The following is a 23838-nucleotide window of genomic DNA, read 5'->3' as shown; positions in this document are numbered from 1 at the left end:
AAATGTTGTGAAAGATAAAAAGGAAGAACTTGTGGAAATATACAAATTGGTGGATTCCATAAAAAAATCAATAGTCATAAAGTACAACTTAATGGATTTACAAATCTTAAGCCTTAAGCTTTTCAGATATTTCATATTAGGGTTTTGAAATGGCTCTGGAAGAGTTGGTTTGTTATCTATCAGTGCCATGACAGTTATGTGTGCACTGATAAGGACTCTGTTTTTACTTTCCAGTTACTATACATCCAAATATAAAAGAAAATCAACAGTAACTTAGAATAAAATGTTGGTGTTACTGATCATTAACATGTTTTTTTCCCCATGATGTATGCTGTGAATGTTCAATAATAATGTTCCCATGATGTTTGAATTTTAGTATTTTTCTATGTTTCTTTTTATACTCATACATATGGCAGATAAGACCATTGATTTTCTGTTATGTTTTGAGAATAATGCTGTAGTAATAATAATAATTACTAATTAATAATTGCTTACACTAATATAGTGCTTTTCTGGACACTCCACTCAAAGCACTTTACAGATAATGGGGACTCCCCTCCACCACCACCAATGTGCAGCATTCCTCTAGGAATCAGATTTTACTTTCAGTTTGTTCCAGGCATAACTAAAGCTAAGCTTGCACATCAAAATTAATTTGAGTGGCAAGAAGATAAATGTTTAATTATTGTGGCAGTGATGATGACATCCTAAAATCTGTATATTTACTCAGCTATTATAATGTATTTATGCTGTCTTAAACATGCATATTCAATTTTAAACTCAGGAAGTATTATTTTGGCACAGAAGTGAGTTGTCAGCAGTGAGCTGGAAGTTTTCTGTAAGCAGTCAACAAATGGCACTTGGTACAGTATTTTAACATCTCTCTGAAAGTTTCCATTGTGTTAAAAATTGCTGCATTTTCCAGTTTCCAGTAGGAATACTGTACCTTGCTGTTTGCTTTGCAGTCTGTTCTGCTTAACAAAGGTGATGATGCTCTTATGCTCTTACATTTTTACAGTCTTCTCATTTCTAAAATAACTGATTTCCTGAGGTACTCAGTAAATGCTGCTGAGATGCAGACAGCAATTATAAACAAAATAGCAGAGTCAACTGCTTGGCATTATAGGATGCTTCCCTAACTCTTGATTAATACTCAAGCCTGCAGCTCTTAATACAGTAGTCTATGTATTTTTTCAGCCTTGGTTCTGGAGGATGCCTTTGTCACATGTATCAGCCTCTGTGCTGGGAAGTTAATGAGGAGCTTGTTTCACTGCACAATCATTCATGGACTGGTTTAACAACTGTTTCGTACAAGAACTGTAGTAAAGCGGTGCTTGAACTTGGCCTTTACACTTCTCTGAATCCCCCAGTTAAAAAGCAAACTCTTGCTGTACTTGCAATTTAATTATCCAAAAGTGAAAACCTTATCTCACTTGCTTATTTGTAACATTCCATTAATGGTTGAATGGTTTGCAGACACCATTTAACCATAAATGTTTAACATCAGAGCAGATGCTATTGTGGTGCTCCTTCATGCATTCCTGCACTTGTAACTATGGGAACAAAAAGCCAGAGAAAACATGCTTAATCGATTATGAACCAAAGTCTTGTGACAGTCACACAAGGTAGGAGAGAAGAAGCACTGTGATGCTGAGGTCAGGAATTCTTCTCCAGAGTGGTCAGACACTTCGGTATGTACTGGTCAACAATATCACACCTGCTCTCTTAATAAATTCAGATAGATTCAACTGAGAATGGGCAGGGCAGTCTGCTTAAGATTGGTATATATGATTGAGGCATCTCTAAAATCAACATTGTCCTACATCCCACACTGCTGTAGAGACACTTTGACATTGCCATGGACAGATCAGCTCCCATACAGTGAAACTGTGGCTCCATGGTGAAGGCATAAGTCTGTTGTACACATGCCAGGTTTCTTCTGAATAGCTGGCACAAAACAACCAAGTCCTCCTTGTACATAATGACATTCCACCCATGTTGTGTTGCATATGTAGACTGTTGCCTAAGACACCAGGGTGTGATGGTTGGTATGGGACAAAAAGATAGCTATGGTGATGACGATGCCTAAAGCATAAGAGCTATCCTGAAACTGAAGAGCCCCATTAAACATGACATTGTCACCAACTGGATATGGAAAAGATCTGGCATCACACCTTCTACAATGAGCTGATAGTTGCACCCAAGGAGTACCTTGTTCACTTCACTGAGGTCCCCTTGAACCCCAAAGCCAACAGAGTCCAGATGTCCAAGATTATGTTTGAGACCTTCAACACCCTAGTCATGTATGTTCCGATACAGGCTGTGTTGTTTCAGTGCTTCTAATTGTACCACTGGTATCATCGTGGCATTACCCACACCATGCCCATCTATGTACGTTATGGCCTGCCCCTTGCCATTCTTTAACTGGAGCTCACGAAGATCCTTACTTGATTATGAGCAGGAAATGGGTTCTGCTCCTTCTTCTCCTTCCTGGAGAAGAGCTATGAGCTGCCTGATGGGCATGTCATCACCATTGGTAATGAGAGGTTCAAATGCCCTGTGACCTATATGGGCTATGTCTCCCCCCAAATCAAAACAATCCTAGATACCTGTTCTCCACCTTCAATTGATTGCTAAAGCCTACCTGCCCTACTGCATTACCTGTCTTATCCAAACTTTGCAACACTTTTTTTTAGACTTTTTGCAACCAAGTCTGATAATATCCAGCGTCACATTCTCTCCACCATGCTTGCCACTTACGCTTCTTTCCTGCATGCCTGTTTTGCTGATTCTTAGTCTTACATGTTAGTGTGTTCAAAGTCATACACAGACAAAGATTAAGAGAAGTAAAATCAGATAAAATAGATGATAAAATAGATTGATGTAGAATGGATGGCAAGAGTTTAAACTGAATTTGCTTGAAGCTGGAAGCACAGAACAGATACTTTATATCCCAAGAGTAAGGAAGTAAAAGTTTGAAGAATATCCCAAATTGTTCAACAAAATAATTAGGACAAGTGAAAGAGAACAAGAAAAAACTTTTTGGAATGATTATTAAACAGCAAAAACCAGTTAAAGAAAAGGGGTATAATAAATTGGAAGCACAGGTCAAAAGGATATGAGAAGTCCAGAGGGTGTGGGAAAGAATATAGCAGTTGAGTTTGAAATAAATACTGTATATATTTTTTAATTACTGAAGAAGAAAAATAACCTGAAATGATAAAGTAAAATGCTTCCAGGACAATAATAGGAAACTTCTCTAGATTAAGAGGGAGAAGGTTGATTATTTCACTCAGGTGTTGACAGTATGTCTCATAATACATTGATGGCTCTTCCAAGTCACTCAAGGCAGGATTAGTACACATGAACTGAGGAATTGCTAATATAGTACCCATCCATAAGAAGGCTGACGAAAGGTGGTAGACCAATTCGTCTGACTTTGGTTACATGTAAAGTTCTGGAAACAATTATTTCCACAGTATCACCTTTATGGAAGATGAATCCTAGAGGATAGCCAACATGATTTTGGAAAAAGTAGGTTTTTGCTTAATCATCTCGTCAGAGTTCTTTGAATGAACAGCAATAGCAGTGGACACATACACAAAACATACAATATGATGTAACTTTCTGAACAGAAGGTAATTGTTCCTCATAAATTATTAATTCTCAAATGGCAGGAAGTAGGCATTATGAGATATGCATTTGATTGAATAGAAAATTGGTTTGAGTAGAAAACAGAGTATGGCAAATATGAGTATTATAGGGTAATGTAGTGTGGTACCACAGAGAACTAGGCTAGAACCCAGTGAAGCACAACCCCTAGAACACAAGTAGAATCTGCACGGAAGTCCATTTAAAACCGGGAACAGTTGGCTTTTCTTTACGCACGTGTTGTGGGAGCATGGAACAAGCTAACCAGCCATGTTGCTGAAACCAAAACCCAGACTTTTATCAGGAAATGGCAGGATGAGATCCTTACATCAATTAACTATTAACTACCAAAGAGCTAGATGGGTTGTCTGGCCTCTTCTCATTTAGACCTTTTTTATGTTCTTCATTTTTATACCATCACATTTGTAGTTCCTTCCAAATGTTCCTAACAAGGCTTAGTGTATAGCTCCTCTGTTCACTTGACTTTAACACATTGCAGTGCCTCTAAGATGCACTGTTTTAGTGAGAGTCTTTAGTAGTCACAGCCATGCCATGCAAACCTGTTGAATTCCCAGAGAGAAATGAACACTTTTGTGATTCCTGGTACAAGCCCTGCTAGCAGTAAATAGAGGTCACATACTGTAAGATATTGGAACTGGTTCATTGAAAAAATGGATTCTCTTGGTGCTTTACCTTTTTTTTATTTAATAATGGCTTTAAAATACTGTCATTAGTGCCCCAACATTATGTGAAGTCCATTTTTTCTTCCTGAGATCAATCATCAATATTACGTAATTTTTTAGTAAAACATGACGCTAACTTAATTGTTGAATATTTAATGCCTCTCTGTATATATTGTAACGCATACGCCCATCAGGGTGTGTAAGAGCCAGCTTATCAGAGCGGTGATGTCGCCGCCCTTCCCTGTAATAGCAGGACTACAGCTATTGGGCTGTGGAGAGATCTCTCTTTAGCTCACTGGGCTGGGTACCTGTTGAGTGATGCGGGAATCCCGGGTTCGAGCCCCCGACGGTGTGGGGCCGACCTAATGCAGCAAGGACGCCCACCTGAACCCCCGTTGCATTACAATATCATTCCAGGAAGAATAGACATTTACTGGAAATATCAAAATTATCATCATAGTTAAAACTCTTATGAAGATATTCAGCACCAAATGGCTTGAAGAATGGCTGTAAAAATGTCATATAATTCAAAAATGTAGTATGTTAGAGACTAAGACTAAGGCTTGCATTTGATTGCAAATTGCATTTAAATACTAAAAGATTCAGTTCTGGACCTGGGGAGCTATCTGTGTGATGTTTGTGTGCTCTTCCTGCGTTCATGTGGGTTTTCTCCAGGTGCTCTAGTTTCCTCCCACATTCCAAAGACATACTGGTAGGCTAATTCGCTTCTGAGAAAATTGTCTGTGGTGTGTACATGTCTGTGTCTGTGTTTTTGTCTGTGTGCCCTGCAATGGACAGCCTTCCCATTCAGGGTGTATTATGCTTATGCTCATCGCTTGCTGGGTTAGGCTTTGACTCTCCTGCTACTCTCAGTTGGAAGAAGCAGTTAGAAAATAGAAGGATGGAAAGGCATTGTTTGTCTTTAATGCTAGATGTCTCATTTACAATATTATTAGTGCATCTACTACTACTACTAATAATAATGCTGCACAGTGGAGCTGTGTTTTGCATTACTGCCTTGCAGTGCTGGGCCCTGGATTCAATTCCAAACTTTGGGTTCCGTCTGTATGGAGTCTGTATTTTCTTCCCAGGTTCATGTGGGTTTTCGCTGGGTGCTCTGGTTTCATCCCCTAGTCCAAAGACATACTAATAGCGTAATTGGCATTTGAGAAAACTGGACCTGGTTTGAGTGTGTGTGTCTCTGTGTTTGTTTCTGTCTGTCCTGCGATGAACTGGTGTTCCATCTAGAGTGTATCTTGCCTTGTGTTTGTTGCTTGCTGGGCTCTGGCTCCCCCACAACCTTCAAATCAATGTGTCCTATACCTGTGTTTTTAGGTTAGGACTTTACCCCACAAATCAAACTCATGAAAAAAGCAGGCTTAGGCACTGTTTTGCAGTGTTTCTGTGTGGGGCATACCACATTAAGTGTTTCACTACCTATCAATTTCTGTTTTTGTTTCTTTATCACATTGTTATTAAAAAATAATAGTTGAATATTGTAAAAATTCAGCTGCTTAATTTAATATAATCATCCCTTCTGTTACTAACATCACTTCTAGGCTGTACAAGTAAAGCCATGTCAGGGTGGAGCCTCTAAAAATGTCTGTTGTGTAGGATTTAGAATTGGTGACTTGCTGGGAGTCTGTGAGCTTGCTGTGCTCCACTGTTAAATTACAAACCAAAGATCCCTGACTAAGCAGAAGCCCATATATATCCTAGCATTGCCTGACTAAATATGCATTTCCTATTAGGGAGTCATATCACATTCGAGATAGCACACTTGAGGTGTGAACAAGTAAACTCTAAACTGCAGGGCACGACCTGTGGTCTGGACAGAGCCTTAGTCCTGCTGAGGCACCCAAGAGCTCCGTACATGACGTTTTAGTAGTTTAAGAAAAGGTTAATCCTATGCTCAAAAGGGAAAAGAAGAATCATAACTTTTAGGCTTTTGAGCTTGGAATTAACTTTAACTTCTTTCTTTGTAGCCATAGCCAACACATGCTAAGGTACTTCCCCACTCAAATATTTTTAGTAGTTGCATGTGTGATATACTGTACAGTATAGTACACTCTTCCATATGGTATGTTTCAAGGCAGCTGAATTAATCAATAAATGTTTGATAATTAATGCAATATCATGGTTGAGTCTATAGTCACAAACAGGTACCGCATGAAAACTGGTAATTGCAGTTTTTACTGCTTGTGGGAAGAAAAATACATAATGCTCAACCTGAAGCCCTTATTCAGACTATATAGTCATTGGGAGTGGCTAGTTTGAATATGAGCAGACTAGTGTATATTTTATCTGTTGTCCTCTTTTTACTGTCTTTGCTGTCTTTTTGTTTCCTTTGGCTCTGTTAAGAACATGTGCCTGCAGGCAACACAGATGATTTGAAGCAGATATTTTAAAACTCAACACAAATACATTTGTATTGTTTTACATACTGCTCAGAATTGTTTCAGCTTAATTGAACATATGTGATTTGTTTACCTCACGTCTTAGTATCCCATCTGACAAACTTGAAGCATAATTTACATTTCCCTAGTTTATTCTTATAATAAGCATGCTGACCTCTTCAGTTAATATTATGATCTTAAATATATAGATTTACTTGGCATGCTCTGCTGAAGTGTAACAGCTGATTAACTCATAATATCACTGACATGTTATCATTACTGAAAGCTATCCTCTTCCAGTAGAAAATGCAGACCTTTGTATGGTACATGGTGCTTTTCTGCATTTCTTATTTCTGTTTTCAAGGTCTTTGTTGTTTTCTTGTTACTTCTGTTCTCTTCACAATGCTTCATATGAGAGTAGGCGTACTTTATGCAGTCTTAACTTGGCAAATTCTTGTGTTGAGCTTCTCTGATTGCTACAGTAGGTAACTGAGAAGGTCTTTATACTGGAGACAATAAGTTATTATTATAAACACACCTTATTATGATGTATCTTTTAGTTTAATTATAGGCTTTATGAGGATTTTTTTTTTTAAAAGTCAATTTGCTTTATGCTGTATGAAAGGGAGCTATGCAGCTATAATGTTGATGCAGATACTCTGGCTTCCTTCAAGAAAAAACTGAGAACCTGAGATCAATAAGATCTTAACTTTCAAATTTGCTAAATAAGCTGAATGGTATCTGATCATTTGTAATCATTATGTTCTTATGTATATTAGTATTTCAGACAAATGTATAAATAATATATACAGTATGAACAGTATATAGTGTAAATTGTTGAGCAGCAGGGCTATGATGTTTAGTAGCAGTCTTGAGAAATGGAAGTAATAGTATTTCTTGCACCCGGTATATGGCTATAACAGTCGAGGTCACCAGAAGACGGTACACACACAGATATATATCACTCCCCATAGGACAAACAACATTATTAAAGTAGCATGTGGGAAACATGGTGAGGATAGCTGGCTGAGGGGTGACTCAACATTCACAGGCTCAGCATAGCAAGAGCACATTTATAGAACAACAGAAAATGCAACTGTGTTATCATTTCACAGCTATCATCTGAAATGGAACAAGTAAAGGTTTATTCCATGCTGAAAAGAGAACAAAAGAAACACAATGTTTTGGCTATGGAGACATCGTTCTCCGGGTGTCTCATGCCTCTATTTACTTTAGAATTAATATTTATAAGCACTTTATAAGTATATAAATCTTATATCTTTTCTTTACTTTTGATGTGAAATTGATAACAATTAACAAATATTTGGTTTAAAAATGGCTTTTAGTACAACTATGCTACAAGCTGTCTGTAAATATTTTTATTAGGAGTTCAACTCTTGGTTGGGAATAGATCCTGAAATGTAACTCTCTCTAATGACATACCGTATACCGCATTCTTATGGGAAATTAGTATTAATTTTTGTGGTTTTGAACTACATGTCATTGTTCAGGAATACATCTGCCACTACCTGTACCCATGTGATCATACTTGGTTCCTATGAATTGACTGTAATGCCTCTTTAGGAATGTGGACTGTCTTCTAAGCATTACTATGAGGAATATTTTCTCAGTCATTTGTGACGCATTTTCTGGATTGCTAAAACGTTTGGCTGTGGAATGCCAAGAACACAGTCTTGACATAAACAGGAAATAATGTTAAAGGAAGGGGAACAACAGAATGGAATTGTGTTGGAAAGTTTTCTGTACATGCTTTGCTGCTGTGTGTTTTTTGATAAGTTAAATGTGGGTTTTATTTATGTGAAATTTGCAAGTGATTTCATATCTTTGTGTTTAATAGATATATGAGAGCACTGTAGGCCCTTGTCATGAAAAATTAGGACAGTAATCTTTGAAGAATGTGGTAAATTTCTTTCTAGCCACACAGTGTTAAAGCATTTACTTAGATTAGAAAGGAAAAACAGTATAATACACAACACATCTAAGCTAGAAATTTATATTTTAGTTTACAAGTGTTTTCAGTATTGAAATTAATGAAAATATTAATATTCTTGCATTAATTTGAAGAAAAGATGTGCCAGCGCTAAACATTTTAGAAAAGAGGTGACCATTTACAGTATTTATCATTATAGAAAACATCTGTTGATATATTTTTCTTTCCCAAACTCACTGTGTAAAAGTGGCTTTTACCAAAAGGTAATCAGGTAATTTCAACACAACATGAGTGCCATTTCTCATCGTGTGAGAAAATGAATAATTGAATGATTGTACATTTGGAGTTCTCAGAAGACATACCCTGTGAGAAAATGTTGTTGTATTCTATTGTTCTGTTACAAGAGTACTTCAGAGGTACTAACTGGATACCTGCTTTTATTAGTATTACAGTACATTTAATAGTGACATTTTTGAAAAGCAAAAATGTACAGTAGGTACAATTCTATTTTATAACTATTGTAGTATTTTCCTTGCTATGTATGGAGACTTACAGGTAAAAATCAGGTAGATCTTGTAGCGGTTTGGTTATTTTAATGATTACTAACATTTGTTTTTTTAAGTCCAGTCACATTTTCTGTAATTTGATGCATTTATTTCTTTTTGTTATACCCTGCACTGGATATTTAATTACTTTTAGTGCTGAGATGAGTGTCATGGTAGGTGCTTTATTAAACATTGTCTAGTAGTAATTGTCTGGTTAAAGTATTCTCAGTTTTTTACAGAATGAATGGACATTGACTAGTTCTGACGGTTTTAAGAATAATGGTTTGCAAAACAGTCATGAAGGAAAATGGCAGTTAAAAACTATTATTCTTAATTATAAAGACATTTTGTATTATACTTTTTTATTCTGTGAGAGCAAATTAAGGTTTGGATATAAAAAAAACAGAAATCTAGTTCAGTGAGATTGTGTAGCCACTAAGGAGAAATTAATGAGGTCATGGTACAGGAAATGCCATAACTGGAAAGTACCTTCAGGGATCTCACTTGAGTCTGGTTGCTGAAAAAAACAAAGGTGTGATGGAAACAGTGCAACATGTTAGTGCTGTGCGGTTGCTTTGCCCATACTGCATGATAAACTGCTGTCATATAGAGGTTATAGGACAAATAAAGCTTAGGTATTTTTTTATTTCTTGTGCTTAATGCAAAAAGAAAGATAAACTGGATTTTCCAGAATTTGCTTAAATAATATCTGCATGTTACATAAAATTAAAAGAGCATGACATACATAGTGTATTTGCAAAACGCATCACTGGCAATTCTGTCAGAACCAATCAACACTATTATTTAGGGCTCAGGCTGGATGATGGCTTTAATCTGGGTCTCTCACGGCAGCAGAAATGGATCTGGCTGGCTGATCTTAGTGCAGCTAAAGTTGGGAGCTTCCGCATTCCTGCCCCTGCCATCAATTGATCTAGTCTTGATATTACATATATAAAACTTTTGACTACCAAGTTCTATTGTGCTGGAGGGTGGTGTAAGCTTAGACTGCAGCTCACACAGTCATATTCTTGCTGCATCAGCTACTTCAAGATCATAGGGGAGATGGAGCCTATCCCAGCAAGCACTACACACAAGGCAGAGTATACCCTGGATGGGAAGCCAGCCCATCACAGGGTAGACAGATACAGACATGCACACTCTCACACCAGGGTTAGTTTTCCCAGAGGCCATTTAACCTACTAATATGTTTTTGGACTGTAGGAGGAAACCAGCGCAAACTCTGGGATTACATACAGATAGAATTGAACCCAGTGCTGTGAGGCAGGAATGCTGACCACTGCACCAACGTGCTGCCCCATGGGGATTCCATAGTGTTTGATTGTACTTTGTGGGTCCTAAACCATTAAGGGGGATGGATGAAAGGAATTTGTATAGGCTAGGAAATGTTAACCTTTATTTTGGAATTTTATATTGATAAACATGGAAAAATAAAAATGCTCCCCTAAAATATTAAGCTGCACAAATTAAAGATTTCTGATAAAACATAGGAAACTATAATTCCAAGTTTTTTTTTTCCTGTCAACATTTAGCTAGTAGACCATATGGAGCAAGTTTTCTGGAAAGAAATACAGGCATTTTTACTTTTGCAAATGTAGGCTGATACAGGGAATTGCTGTGAATAACACTACTGAGTTTTGAGGAAATTTAAACTGGCAGGCAGTATGAACAAGATGTTTGTTAATTTGGCATCACTAACACTATCAGCCGCAATTGTGATGATCATAATGGATAAACAGGTTTAAATTAACTTGTATATTTACAATTCTATTTGTTAAGACACTGTCTCATATTTATGTAAGGGACTCTACATCATACAGATGTAGAAACAAATTTAAGAAACTTCCACACCATTGTATCAACAGTGGTTATCTGTTGCATTAACTACAACTGTACTTTAAGTGGAGCTTTACACTTAAGAGAGTGGTAAATATTCTACCCTTTTCATTTTTAATGACTTTTACTAATGTTTTTGAAATCATTTTGTTCTGAATTTCACATTTGCTCACATACTCATTCAGTTTTGTTTTCTTCTGGATAATGGATGGATATCTAAATTTATTTGCTTTTAAAACTGTTTTACTGCATATTGAACTGTTGCTCATTTCAGCATTTATTATATTAATTGATATTAATAGGAGTTTTGTCCATCTCAGACAGGGCCAACTAAATGTGAGCTGAGAGGTTTTACAGGTTTTTATGTAGAAATCACCATTTATTTTATCTTTCTCCCACCCAATTTAGAACAGAAAATTCATAATCAGGTCAGCTCACTGCAGCAACCCAAGGGGACATGCACAGGAGACATGAAGAATGTGCTCACACGTCCTCAGAAACAAGTGCTTGTCAGGCCCTCTACCTCTTAATCACGCCATGAGCCCACTTTGCAGAGTAGAGCCAGAGCTTTGCAGGAATGACAGATGGCTCTCCATGACACTGTGAACATCAGTCATTGCTGCAACGTGGGAAGCCAAGGGTACCTGAATGAATCAAGCCCACCCGACCGTGGACGTGCTCAGTCAGCTGTGCACCAACACTTGTGGAAAGTCAGTCATGATGAAACAGCCCAGATTCGAACCAGTGATGCCTGAACTGTAGGACCCAAAATAAGCTCCCAATTGGAGCCTTTACTGGCTGAATAACTCAGGAACTCCAACGTTAGTCTTTGAAATGCAAGGATAGATAAGTCCGTAGTCATCATGAATCATAAGTGCATTAAATATTGAACCATCTACTTCTATTAGGTTAGCTCTTTTGACAAAACTGGACCCTCCACGTGCACATTTCCATTTCCAATTACTGAGAACATGAAGTCACACATCTCCTGTAGCTAAGTACAATAAACAACAGACATCTGGCAGGCTGAATGCTTAGATTCAATACTTGTAATTAATGTAAACTTGTTATTATATATACATAGAAAATATTTTTGTTAAATGATTATGGGTGTATCTTATGATTTAAATATACTTCGCCTTTGTAATTATTGGATTATTGCGAAGCGTTTGCCCAGGTCTCCTCTGCTGTGTCAGGCAGTCTCCTGAGGCATTGTTTTGAGACACAAAGTGGTTTTGAGTTCCATGGCCTTACCTTCAGATGATAGACAGATGATAGAAGCCCTTACACAATGCTAATACACCAAGGCTTGTATTATCTTTTGCTCTTACAGTGAATTTTTATTTTGACACAGTAGTTTTGAAATACACCCTCCAGCATCTGCTGATGTACAATTAACAAAATTTTAGATTTGAATGGCAGAAAAAAGAAATTAAGAAATTAAAAGCAAAGGGTATTCTAATCCCATGTCCTGTTACCTTTGGTTTCCTATAGTCTTACCCTATACCCTTGTATCATATAACTGCATATGATTTTATATAGTCAATTAGTGGATACCTTATAGCCTCAGAAAGCCATGTAGCTGGATGTGTAAGAGGATAGAAAATCCTAATTCATTATATTAGTGCAGTGAAAGCTAGCTGGTTCTACTGATCCCCAGGAGACAGAAACTTCTCTTTGCTGTTGGTGAACGCCTTTAGTGCCACAATTTGTTGCCATAGTTACTCAGTCATAAACAGGGTTTCATGACTTCATCAACAGCTTGCCTGCCAGTTATAAAACCATTAAGACAAGCTAGCAGAATTAAAACTGTAAGCAGAACATTAAAATAGGAAGAGGTGCTGACCTGTAAAGAAAGAGCCTTTTGGAACCTGTGAGGGAGATCAAACTGCTTTTATAGTCAGCCTGTTTTCTGAATGAGAATCGCTGTGAAGTTTAGTCATGTTGGGGTTTTAGGTGAAATAATGTTGGGGAGAGTATGTAATAGAGCTGTTGTCAATCAGGTCAACAGCAACTTGATTTGATTGTTGTTGTCACAGCAACAGTTGCTCTAGCACTCAGGACTCTGCTGTCCTCTGTTGGAGTGCAGAATGGGTGACATTAAGATAACCTACAAGTTTGTTGAATGCTGGGGTGAAATAATAAATTCAAATTTTAGAATTCTTTACACTAATTAGATACTATAAATATCTTTATTAAGAAAGGGTAAAAAGAACAAAAAAAACTATCATAGTTTATTTGCAAAACTCTTCATCTACAGTAGATATATGAAATATTATTCAGTGGAAAAAGTACTCATGAATAAATCATGAAGTGCACTTTTTAAATTCAAGTGAAATGTACAGTAACACTGAACATTTAAGCAGAAAATAATAGTGATGCAATCACATAAATTGTAAAAAACAATTGTAAAAGCCTACTCTAAAAGCTTAACTGAAAAGATTGAAAAGGATCCTTAGACTAATCGTGGTACAAAACAAATTTACATTACAAATAACCTGCAATTACATTACATATATGCTTTTATGGCTACCATTTCTTTGCATTAAAATATGAGATTTTATAACCAGAAATTTACAAGTGTTTACAAGTGTTTCATTTTTGTGAATGTGTAATATTTGAATATAGTTCTATTTAGAATAAAATGAGAACACCAAGACTTCAGAATTTTAAATTTCTGTAATTCCATACAGAGAAGTTTTTAACACTAAAATGAAATTTGATCTTTTTATGTGTTCCTTTTTAAGTCGTTAGGGGCTAATCTTTAGAAATAGGAATATAATTGAAGCATTAATAAAGTAGATATCACTTCCTCGTTTCCCATGAAATGTTCAATCATCCATTATCAGAGAGCCACCTACTGTACAGTATTCCTGGTAAGTGGTGCTGCAACCTGCAATCTATCCTAGAAGCACAGGGCACAAAGCAGGACTACACCTTGGACAGGGATGCCAGTGTATTGAAGAGTACAGCAATGAAATGGGTGTCCACCAAATGTAACAATGCAGTCTGTAAAATAAATTGAAATGAAGTTTTAATCATAAAGTATTACATTAAAAAACTCTTGGATTCCATTTGAATGTCCTAACACAGCTCTTAGTATTATTTTCTTTAAGTGTCAGAGTAACAGACTTTTTTTTCCCCCTGTCTGCATCTGTAACCTCTGTGAAAGGCTTAGCTCTGGTACACAATCAGCAAAGGATAATTTAGTTTAAATTAAGCACTCTCATTAATCCTGGTTCCTTTGATAAATTGCTTATGCTTTGTATTTTGTAAGCATAACACATCAGTTACCATGCATTTAACTGAAAAGCTAAACTATCCTGTATTTTCACTCTTGCCATGCCTAATGCAGTTTAATTGTTTAATTAAAACTGTCATTGTCTTATACAACTACTTTATACCTATATCGAATAGTTTATTTTAAAAATAAAATGTATTACAGTATTTAGAGGGTTCGGTGGTTAGCGCCTGTGGCCCTGGGTTCAGTTCATGATGTGGGGTTCTATTTGCATGGAGTTTGTACTGTGATTTCTCTCTGTGTTTACATGCAAAAACAGGCTAATTGGACTCTCGCCCTAGTGTAAGTGTCTGTGTCCATGTGTGCCCTGTGATGGACTGGCATCTTCCAGGGAGAATCCTGCTTTGTGCCCATTGCTTGCTGAGATAGGTTCTGGCTCTCCCACAACCCTGAATCAAAATAAGTGACTAGAAAAAGGTTGGGTTGGAAATTAATTATTTAGATAAAATATATTTCAGACGTGAAACACATGCATTGTGTTTTTTCCACATGCATTTACTTTCAGTCATTTAGTCTAAAACAAAATACACATGGTTTTAAAATCCATGGCGGATGCAAACACATACAGTCCATCATTATTTTTAAAAGAGATCATTTCAAAGAAGAGTTCAAAAGGGAGGTCATTCACAACTAAATCACAATCTTCATGAATAAGTAAAACACATTAAGTCAAAAGACAAATCCTTTGTTAAAGTAAACTCTTTGTTAACATTTTGCAGTAACTCCACTTTGGTTAAAACCAAAGTATATTTAATGCAAAAGGTTAAATATTCAGTTGAACAATGCTATAAATAAATTTAAATTTCGTACTTTGGAAATTTCAATAATTGCTTAAAATCATTGTCTTTCTATGTTGCCATTGCCTTAAGCGGGATTGTGTAGTCTTTGTACCACATATATAATCCTGATTATAGATGTTTGCCCATACCTGAAAAATGTTTGCCATTTGTGAGAAGTCTGACATTAACTGAATATTGTAACAATAATATTTTGTGTAATAACATACAAAATACCAAAAAATACAGTAGGTATTGTTGTTGTGTGTCAGATATGCTATACTGTTTATACTATACTGTATGTTTACTGTATGTACTATATCCAAAATTATATCAATGGGCCAATTTCCATGTGTCACTATAAGCTATTTACTTGTGAATCGATGACGCACATGTTCTGTACATTAAGGAGAAATCTCAAGGTAATCAAATTACTCCTGGAAAAGGTCAAAGTAAAGCTGAATTATAAATGAAAATGAGGTATCACAGGGAGAAAAAGTCTACTTCCACATCGAAATCTGCATTTTAGAGAAAAAAAGTTAACGAGCTCCCTACTATATATAACAGTGTTGGAAGCATACATGTTGTCCAACACAGATTTCTCTAAACCTTTCCTACCGACAATGTTTTAGTCATGGGAATCTATAATACCCAGGTTGTACAGCTTCATTATATACAGACCAGATTACTACTGTAATAAGTGCTGTCTTTGATTGTTATTCCTGTTTGGTACTTGCTCAGTACTCACGGTATAGACTAAGTTTGTCGTTTATCTTCAGTGGATAGGTTCACAGGTCTGTGTCATGAGAACACAGGAAAGTATGCAAATAATAGGAAGTAGTTTGATCCATCTAGCTGCTTTGGGTTTTAGCAACTAATTTATAAGTGACTTTGTTACTGCCTTTGAGGATATTGACTACTTGAATCAGGTCCCCTTGTAGTCTTCTCTGTTCAGGCCAAAAAAGATTTATTTGTTTTAGCCTGTCAATGTAGGACAGTCTTTTGAGCATAGAAATGGCATTCTTTTACCTGGTTGTTCTTCCCTGGACATATTCCAGAGCAAAAATCTCTTTCTGTGGTATGACGATGAAAATTGCCCATAATATTCAAAATAAAGTAATAATAGTGTATAGTACGACTTTAACCAGACATCCCTTCATTTCAATTGTATGCTTTTAACTGTATACATTAACATTCTTTTTATCTTTTTATTGTTTCCCAACATTGTATAGAAGATGAAGATAATAAACCAATGTAAAAAACAGTCATTTTCATTAGTTGCTTCTTCAAAGTCTGTTTCCCATTTTGTAGTTTATGTTGTTGCTACCTCCATGTAATATTTCTTTATAGTATGTTAGATTTCCTTTTCAGTATCTTTCATTGCTATATACTGCTATTCTGCTAGATGGGAATTTGACTTAGTTACCAACTATATTAGATATTAATATTAGATAATTGACTTTCTTTTTTCTGTTTTTTATCAGAAGCATTCTTAAAATCTGGATGTAGCATATCAAAAGCTGTGTTTCTATTACTGCTCTTGTTTATGCAAAGAATGGGTAAAAAAGTCAGAAATTAGAATATCTCATAATCCTATTTCCATGCAAATTATATTCTAATTTTGTTTGAGTAATTGTTTACATAATTTTCACAATTTTTTTGTTTTAGAATAAACTATACATTAGCAGTTTTCATGTCAGTGGGTTTTTTCATTGCTTGAGTGACTGTTGGAAGTGCTTAGCTAATGGCCTATGAACATAGTCTTTCTTTAAGTACAGTTGTTAGAACAGCATCAAGCCCTGGAGAATTGTTTATCTTCTGGTACTTGATCACCTCTGCTGCTTTTATGTTAATACTGTTTAATGTAGAAGGTTGCCTTTACTTAGCCTGAGGCATGTAGTTGATTTCTTTTTATGGACATCAGAGGGAGATATTCATTTAATACATCAACCATTTCCCTTTCATCACCAAAACTTTTTCCATTTTTATTTTTGAGACACTTTTGCAATGCTAAAAAACTTTACTTATTTTAGCCTCCTTTGTGTGCTTTGTGTTGCATTTTTTCTTTCTTAGCATTTGTAGTATCCTACCTGTGCTTATTTACACATGAACTACCTGTGTAGTTCATGATACTCCTTTCTATGATGAGATCATAATCATTTTATTAAGTTCTCTTCGTTATACCAGCTGCTCGGGTATAGAAATAATTTACAAGTCATGGTGCAGTGGCTCTGTGGCTAAGGATCTGCGCCTGTGGCTGGGAGGTTTCTGGTTCGTATCCCACAGCCGGTAGAGGAATCCTAAGCAAGGCCCTTAACCCCAACTGCTCCAGGGGTTCTCTATAATAATAAAAATAATTAATAATTGCTTACACTTATATAGTGCTTTTCTGGACACTCCACTTAAAGCTCTTAACAGGTAATGGGGACTCCCTTCCACCACCACCAATTTGCAGCATCCACCTGGATGATGCGACGGCAGCCATAGTGCGCCAGAACACTCACCACACATCAGCTATCAGTGGGGAGGAGAACAGAGAACAACTCATAGATGGGGATTATTAGGAGGCCATGATTGGTGAGGGCCAATAGGAAATTTGGCCAGGATGCCAGGGTTACATCCCTATTGTTTTTGAGAAACGCCCTGGGATTTTTAATGACTATAGAGAGTCAGGAACTCAGTTTTATGTCTCATCCAAAGGATGGCGCCTGTTTACAGTATAGTGTCCCTGTCACTCTTCATCACCTCTTCCAGCAGCAACCTTCGTTTTTCCCAGGAGGTCTTCCATCCAGGTACTGACCAGGCTCAAACCTGCTTAGCTTCGGTGGGTATAAATGGCTGACCCTGCGTTCTGACCCCAAGCTTCTATCCCTGTCTGTTGTCTCATGGAGAGCAAGCTGGGGTATGCAAAAAGACAAATTCCTAATAATATAAATTGTATATGGCCAATAAAGTGATCTTATCTTATGTTATGAATAATTATTTCACTGATTGACTAAACTGCTTGGTCAATTCCTGATTTTCTCCAGTTTTGTAGCCCCCATTTGTAACAATATTATACATACCATTGCACCTTTGCTTTTGAATCCACCTGAATACCATGGTACTTTAAACAGTTACAATCACACACAGTGACACCTGTCTACCATAAATTTCCTAGCAAGAGTTTTAAATAAATGTTCTCTGAAAATGATCAGATTGTCGGCTCGTCTTTTCCTTCACTTGTGTGATGTCGATTGAACAGCATGTCTTGTGGTATAAAATTAATTGAACCTTTCGAAAAGTAAATGGAAATTCTTATTTTCATTTCATTATTGAAGTTTGCCCACCTTGTTTCACAGCTTTCTCTAATTTATCTAACAAGTAAAAAAAATAATGACAAAAGATCTTTAATTAGCATTTACATTCCAAATAAAAACTTTCTGTAAAACATTAATTATGTACCGTTTAATGAGCATACTGTACATTTGAGGAAAAAGGCTATTCCAAACAATAACATTTTTCGCTAAATTTTGAAAATCTCATTATTGGTGAAAACACATGAAATCAATATATGCAAAGCTGGTGTTTGTTATTGTGCAGTTTGGTTTCAGACCTTCCGGGTATAAACACAGGAAGACTAAGAAACCCCTACTGCTCTGATTCTAAAAATCTAAAAATGTCTGAACAGAAACATCAAAAATTAAAGTTTGTGCTGTTTTACTGTATTGAATGACTTACAGAATGGGTACACATCATAGTTTCAGGATTCAGCACTATGATCAACTTATGCAACTGTTTTAGTGCTGTTCACATTTAAAACATGATAAGATATGTATTGGACCAGTCATTTAGAATTAACTTTCACAAAAAACACAAATAATTACTTGCAATCAGACTTCCTTTCAAATGGAAAGTAATTTGCAGTGCATCCAAATGAAAGTGCATTTAAAATAGTACTGTTGGTAGGTATCATTTGTGATGTAGTGGGAAGAATAAGCAATTTGGAAGAGCTACAGAATATATACGACTTTGCCTATGTAAACCATTTACCATTTTTTAAAAATGATGATTATTATTACTAATTATTAAAATGCTTACCTACCGTATATATAGAAAATGCCAGATGTGCATAATATCTATATAACATATTTTGACTTATGTTGGGGAACATTCTGATTATATTCAAAAGCAATACAAGATATGTATCTACAGTATTTGCCAAACAATTGTGAAAGATATTAGAGTGCTTGGACTGACGTCTTCAGTTGTCTGCTTTAACAAGTGTGATGTCTACCAAAATCAACATAACAGAACCCACTGCTGTTTCAGATAATTCTATAAAAGAATGATTAACTATCTTGAACAGAGAAGACTACAAGAGGACCTCATAGAAGTATTTGAAATTCCGGAAAGCATTGAAAAAGTCAACCCAGGGGACTTCTTCAAACTAAAAAGTGAAATATGAACCAGAGTGGGAACCTCCACACAAGTAGAAACTACAGCATGTGGAAGAGCATTTAAAAATGAGAATATAAGGTACCCCTTCTTCTACTCCCAGAACGAAGGAACAAGCTACTCAGGCATGTAGTTGAAGCTGTTTGTACTTGAATGTAGTTTTGCTTCATTCAAAAAATGGCTGGACATCCTGAGATCCTGGGATCAATTACATACTACCAGTACTACCAGTACATACTAGCCAAATGTGCTAACTGGCCCAAGTGGCCTTCTTTCAATTGAAGACTTTCTTATACTCTTCCGATAACAAATTTAAAATAATCAAGTCAACTTTATTTGTAGAAAAATAAGAAGTAAACAGCTCTGTCACTGTTTTATATTGGGGAATGTTGAAGATCTTTTGTACTAACAGTACAGTGAATGTATTCAGTTTCTATTGATTCACTGCGGTACAGAGGAAGGATTTGAACCACTCCAGTGTGCAAACATGTCTCGCAGATTCTAGTGATGCAGCTGGGGGAGCAACCTGTGTCAGCTAGAAAGTTCCTGAATAAGTGATTTGAAGGTTGCTTTCTACCAAAACTTTCATTAGAGTCAACACTGATGTCAACACTTTGAGGTCACTGCTAAGTTTTGTTTGCACAGTACATGGTAATGCTTCAATGTCACATGTAGTTGTTCCTCTAAAAACATTTTAAAATGTGTGAATAGATTTTGATCAATAAGGTCAAAATATATTAGGTGATTCAGTTTCTCAAAACAAGTTGTGGCCAGCATGCTTCCTTTGCTACAGAATTGTTGACAGGTGAACCAAGACAAACATACTGTATTAGGATATATAGTTAAAATCATAGAATTTAAATGAAAAGATGCTATGTGATAATTTTACAATACATCACTTCAACCTTATTCAACTGCAACAAAGTTCTAATGATTTGAGAACTTCATGGAGCAGAATGGGCTGTGTATTGTCCCCTATTTTATTCATACTTTATACAGACAGCTGTAGAAGCCCCATTGAATACAGACACATCATTCAGATTCATCAATTCAGATTTGAATTGTGTAACAACTTTAATGTGTGAAAAACCAAAGAGACGATCATTGATTATAGAAAAAAGACATCAGCTGCAAAACCAACAGTCATTGAGGAGCAAGAATTTGAAATTGTCAACAGTTAGAAATATCTTGGGACTATTATTGTTTACAAAATTTCTTTTGAGGAAAACATGAATATAAGAAGAGCCATCAGCAGTTGTTCTTACCACTTATTAATTGTTCTGTTTATTGTCCTGTTGCATGACATTTGACATCTGTGTCTCAGAGACCAGTGAACAGGTCATTTCTTGTCCAGGCTTTACAAGAGGAATGAGACAAAATTCTGCAACAAAGCCTTTGCGACCTGGAACAAAGCATATGATACAGCTACAGTGTGGTTTACAAAAGTGGGACTCGTTTGCGACTTTCACAGTAGATTCGATGTGGATCAGCCTTTTCACAGACAATGTTCTTTAGCACACTGAATTAAGTTATGGCATATTTGTTCAATAAAATGTCAGTGCAAAATTTCAATCAGAATACTTTTCTAATAAGTCTGAAACCTGATTAAAAGCTATATGTGAATGTGTCCAATCCTTTGCTTCAAAATTACAATTACAAGCATTATTGTATGGGTAAGAACATTTCATAAATAAATTGGTCTAACTAGATATAACTGATCTTAATCTATGGCTATGAAAAAAAAACAGCATCCATTTCATTCAAACTATTAAATCTGTATTGTCAGATTTTATTCACTTTTTTATTTATCTAATGCTTCATTTTTCTTTCTCTTCTTTTTCAGAAATCTGTTGGACAGAGACACATTTTCTAAATCAGATCCAAGTAAGTGATGTCTTAGATTTTTTTCTATCAATATTTAATTTCTAAAATATGGATCCAGAAATGTTATCCAAAAGTGTAGTTCTTAATATGGATACAAATCCTTGCAGCCTTCCTAAAATTGTTTGCTCAGCAAATATTATATATTCCAGCTACCATTACTTTAGTTAAAAAATCTTGCATTTAGGAAACAAGCCTGCCAAGCAGACTCATACAGAGTGTTAATTGTAAATTAAAATGTACACGTTAGTCGATATTTTAAGGTTTTTTAAAATATATCATTTTCGATATTTATATGAAAGTCAGTTCTGTAGCTGAATACTCCGATGAGCGCAAACTGTTAAGTTATGGTTCCAGTCAAAAAGATATGAAAAAAAAAGACTCCAGCAGACAATGTAGTCCATACTACTAGTGTTAAAAAAGACAGGAATAATTTGAAAAGCAGAGAGAGGAAACAAAAACAACAAGGCCATGCTGTTCTTTTGAAGGTCATTGGAGAAGGAACATTGAGTGCTACAGATATTTATAGGGAGCAACTGGTAGAATGTAGTGTGAAGGTGTTATCACAAATAGTAATAAATTGACCAAAAAATAAAATATTCTGGAGTCAAGCAAGGATACTGGACTCTTTGCTGGCGCGACCAACTAGTATCAGAAAGATTATTTTTCTAAAAAAAATACCCCTGAGCTTTGAATGTCTACTGCAAAGTAATTTGATCAGATGTGATGTCATTTTGTCTATATGTGATTTGTTCTGCTCAGGTGATGGTTTTTACAAATCATACTCGTCTGCGACTTTTGTCTGGGTTTGTATGATATTGCCAGGTGCTAGCGGACTTTTGCAATAGATTGAGAGAATAATAGAGAAATAGAGAAATACGGAGACTAGCTTTGTGTTTATGCTCCCATTGTGTAGTGCGTCTTCAAATACTTCTTAAAAAATTATTAGATATGCTGATATTTTCTAAACACTATTAATAAAGTTGAATTTATTCTTTACTGAATATATTGTTTTGTTAATTACTTTAGATTACTTGTTTTAGGAAATAACCTTTCCTTAAAACTAAGAATTCTTTAAAATAAAGCCATACTTATGTGCTGTAAAAAGTCTTTTAATAGGATTTTTTCGTTGTTTTTTTACTGATTATGTAGTTTTCCTTAGTGAATACTTAATGTACCGTGCGCCTGTCACATACAGTACATACATTAGGTAAATCTTAATTTAATAATAAAAAATATTTGTATTAGCCCATTAGTGCTGTACAGTAATATTTTTCACTTTTTTAATTACAAATGTGGACAGAATTATTAGTAATTCTGTATAAATAATAATTAGTAAATGGATATTTTTATTTTATTTTTAGATTAAAGATTAGTTAAAAGTATATTATACAAAGTGGCTTTAAGAACATATCATATTTAAAACAAATAAGCACGTAAAAATAAAAAAGAGCCAGTAGTTACTTGAATAACTTTCAAAGAAAGATTTCCTAGTAATCATTTCATTATAAAATGAAATGACATTAATAATAAAACACTGAACAAAAAATGTACAAAATTACTTAGAAATGCTTAAACTTATGTTTGTTCAAGAATGTAGTGTTCATTGTCTTCAATTTGAACCTTGTTTATAGAAAATGTTGTTAAAATGAGCATGTGAAATCCTTCCCAAAATAACCAGTGAGTGACCATGAATTTGAGGCAGAATGTGTTTATGAGGAAAGTGGAATACTGTTCTGTACCTTATATTTTCAAAGTAGAAAAGTGTTAGCTACATAAATATATTTATATTCATTAATTAATATTGTGATGTTCAGAATTATATTTTTATTTTTACTTAAATGTATTTCTCTTTAGTTACATGATTCCTTATTAATATTCCATATTAAATGATTTTAAAAAATAGGACAGCAGATTAAATGTTGCTAATATTTTCACTAACATCACTTACTGCTGCACCACAAGCGCCACCTACAATATCAATCTGATTGGCCAGTAAAGATTCTTGGGACAGTACGATAAGGCAACCTGAATCGCACTGTGGTACGACACAGCCAGCTTACTGTGGCTGCAATGAGTTTTGACACGCATTTTGAATGGCTGGTCTTTTTGTATTACAATGTGACATTACCCCTACAGTGGTAAAAAATCTATAAAGTATGATCTATTGCATAGCGCAACCGAATTTGACAAAATTAATTGTTTTGTACATTATGAGGTTGTTTCTGAGTTTATTGCATACTCAGTAATTTAACTCAGTAATTTAACTAATTGGATTTTCCATTTCATCAGCATCAGCAGCATAACTCATTAGCTTCACAGCTTTAGCAAATTTAGCAAAGCAAAATTTCTCTACAAATTTC

The 23838-nt window shown here is 35.5% G+C and overlaps 1 protein-coding gene and 1 pseudogene across 1 annotated transcript in view; both read left to right on the top strand.

Annotated features, from left to right (window-relative positions):
- The window catches only part of LOC102683595 (copine-8), a 166062-nt gene that overhangs the window by 14515 nt on the left and 127709 nt on the right, over positions 1 to 23838 (top strand). The window contains exon 2 of the mRNA XM_006633442.3: positions 21438 to 21478. Coding sequence (XP_006633505.2) covers positions 21438 to 21478 — 41 coding nt within the window. The remainder of the gene's footprint in view (positions 1 to 21437; positions 21479 to 23838) is intronic.
- LOC138240777 (actin, cytoplasmic 1 pseudogene) lies at positions 2036 to 2637 on the top strand (annotated as a pseudogene).

Source organism: Lepisosteus oculatus, chromosome 7 (genome assembly GCF_040954835.1).
Source record: "Lepisosteus oculatus isolate fLepOcu1 chromosome 7, fLepOcu1.hap2, whole genome shotgun sequence".
In the NCBI taxonomy this organism is placed as follows: Eukaryota; Metazoa; Chordata; class Actinopteri; order Semionotiformes; family Lepisosteidae; genus Lepisosteus; species Lepisosteus oculatus.
The sequence above is the reverse complement of the archived record's forward strand: the minus strand, read 5'-3'. Positions and strand labels throughout refer to the sequence as shown.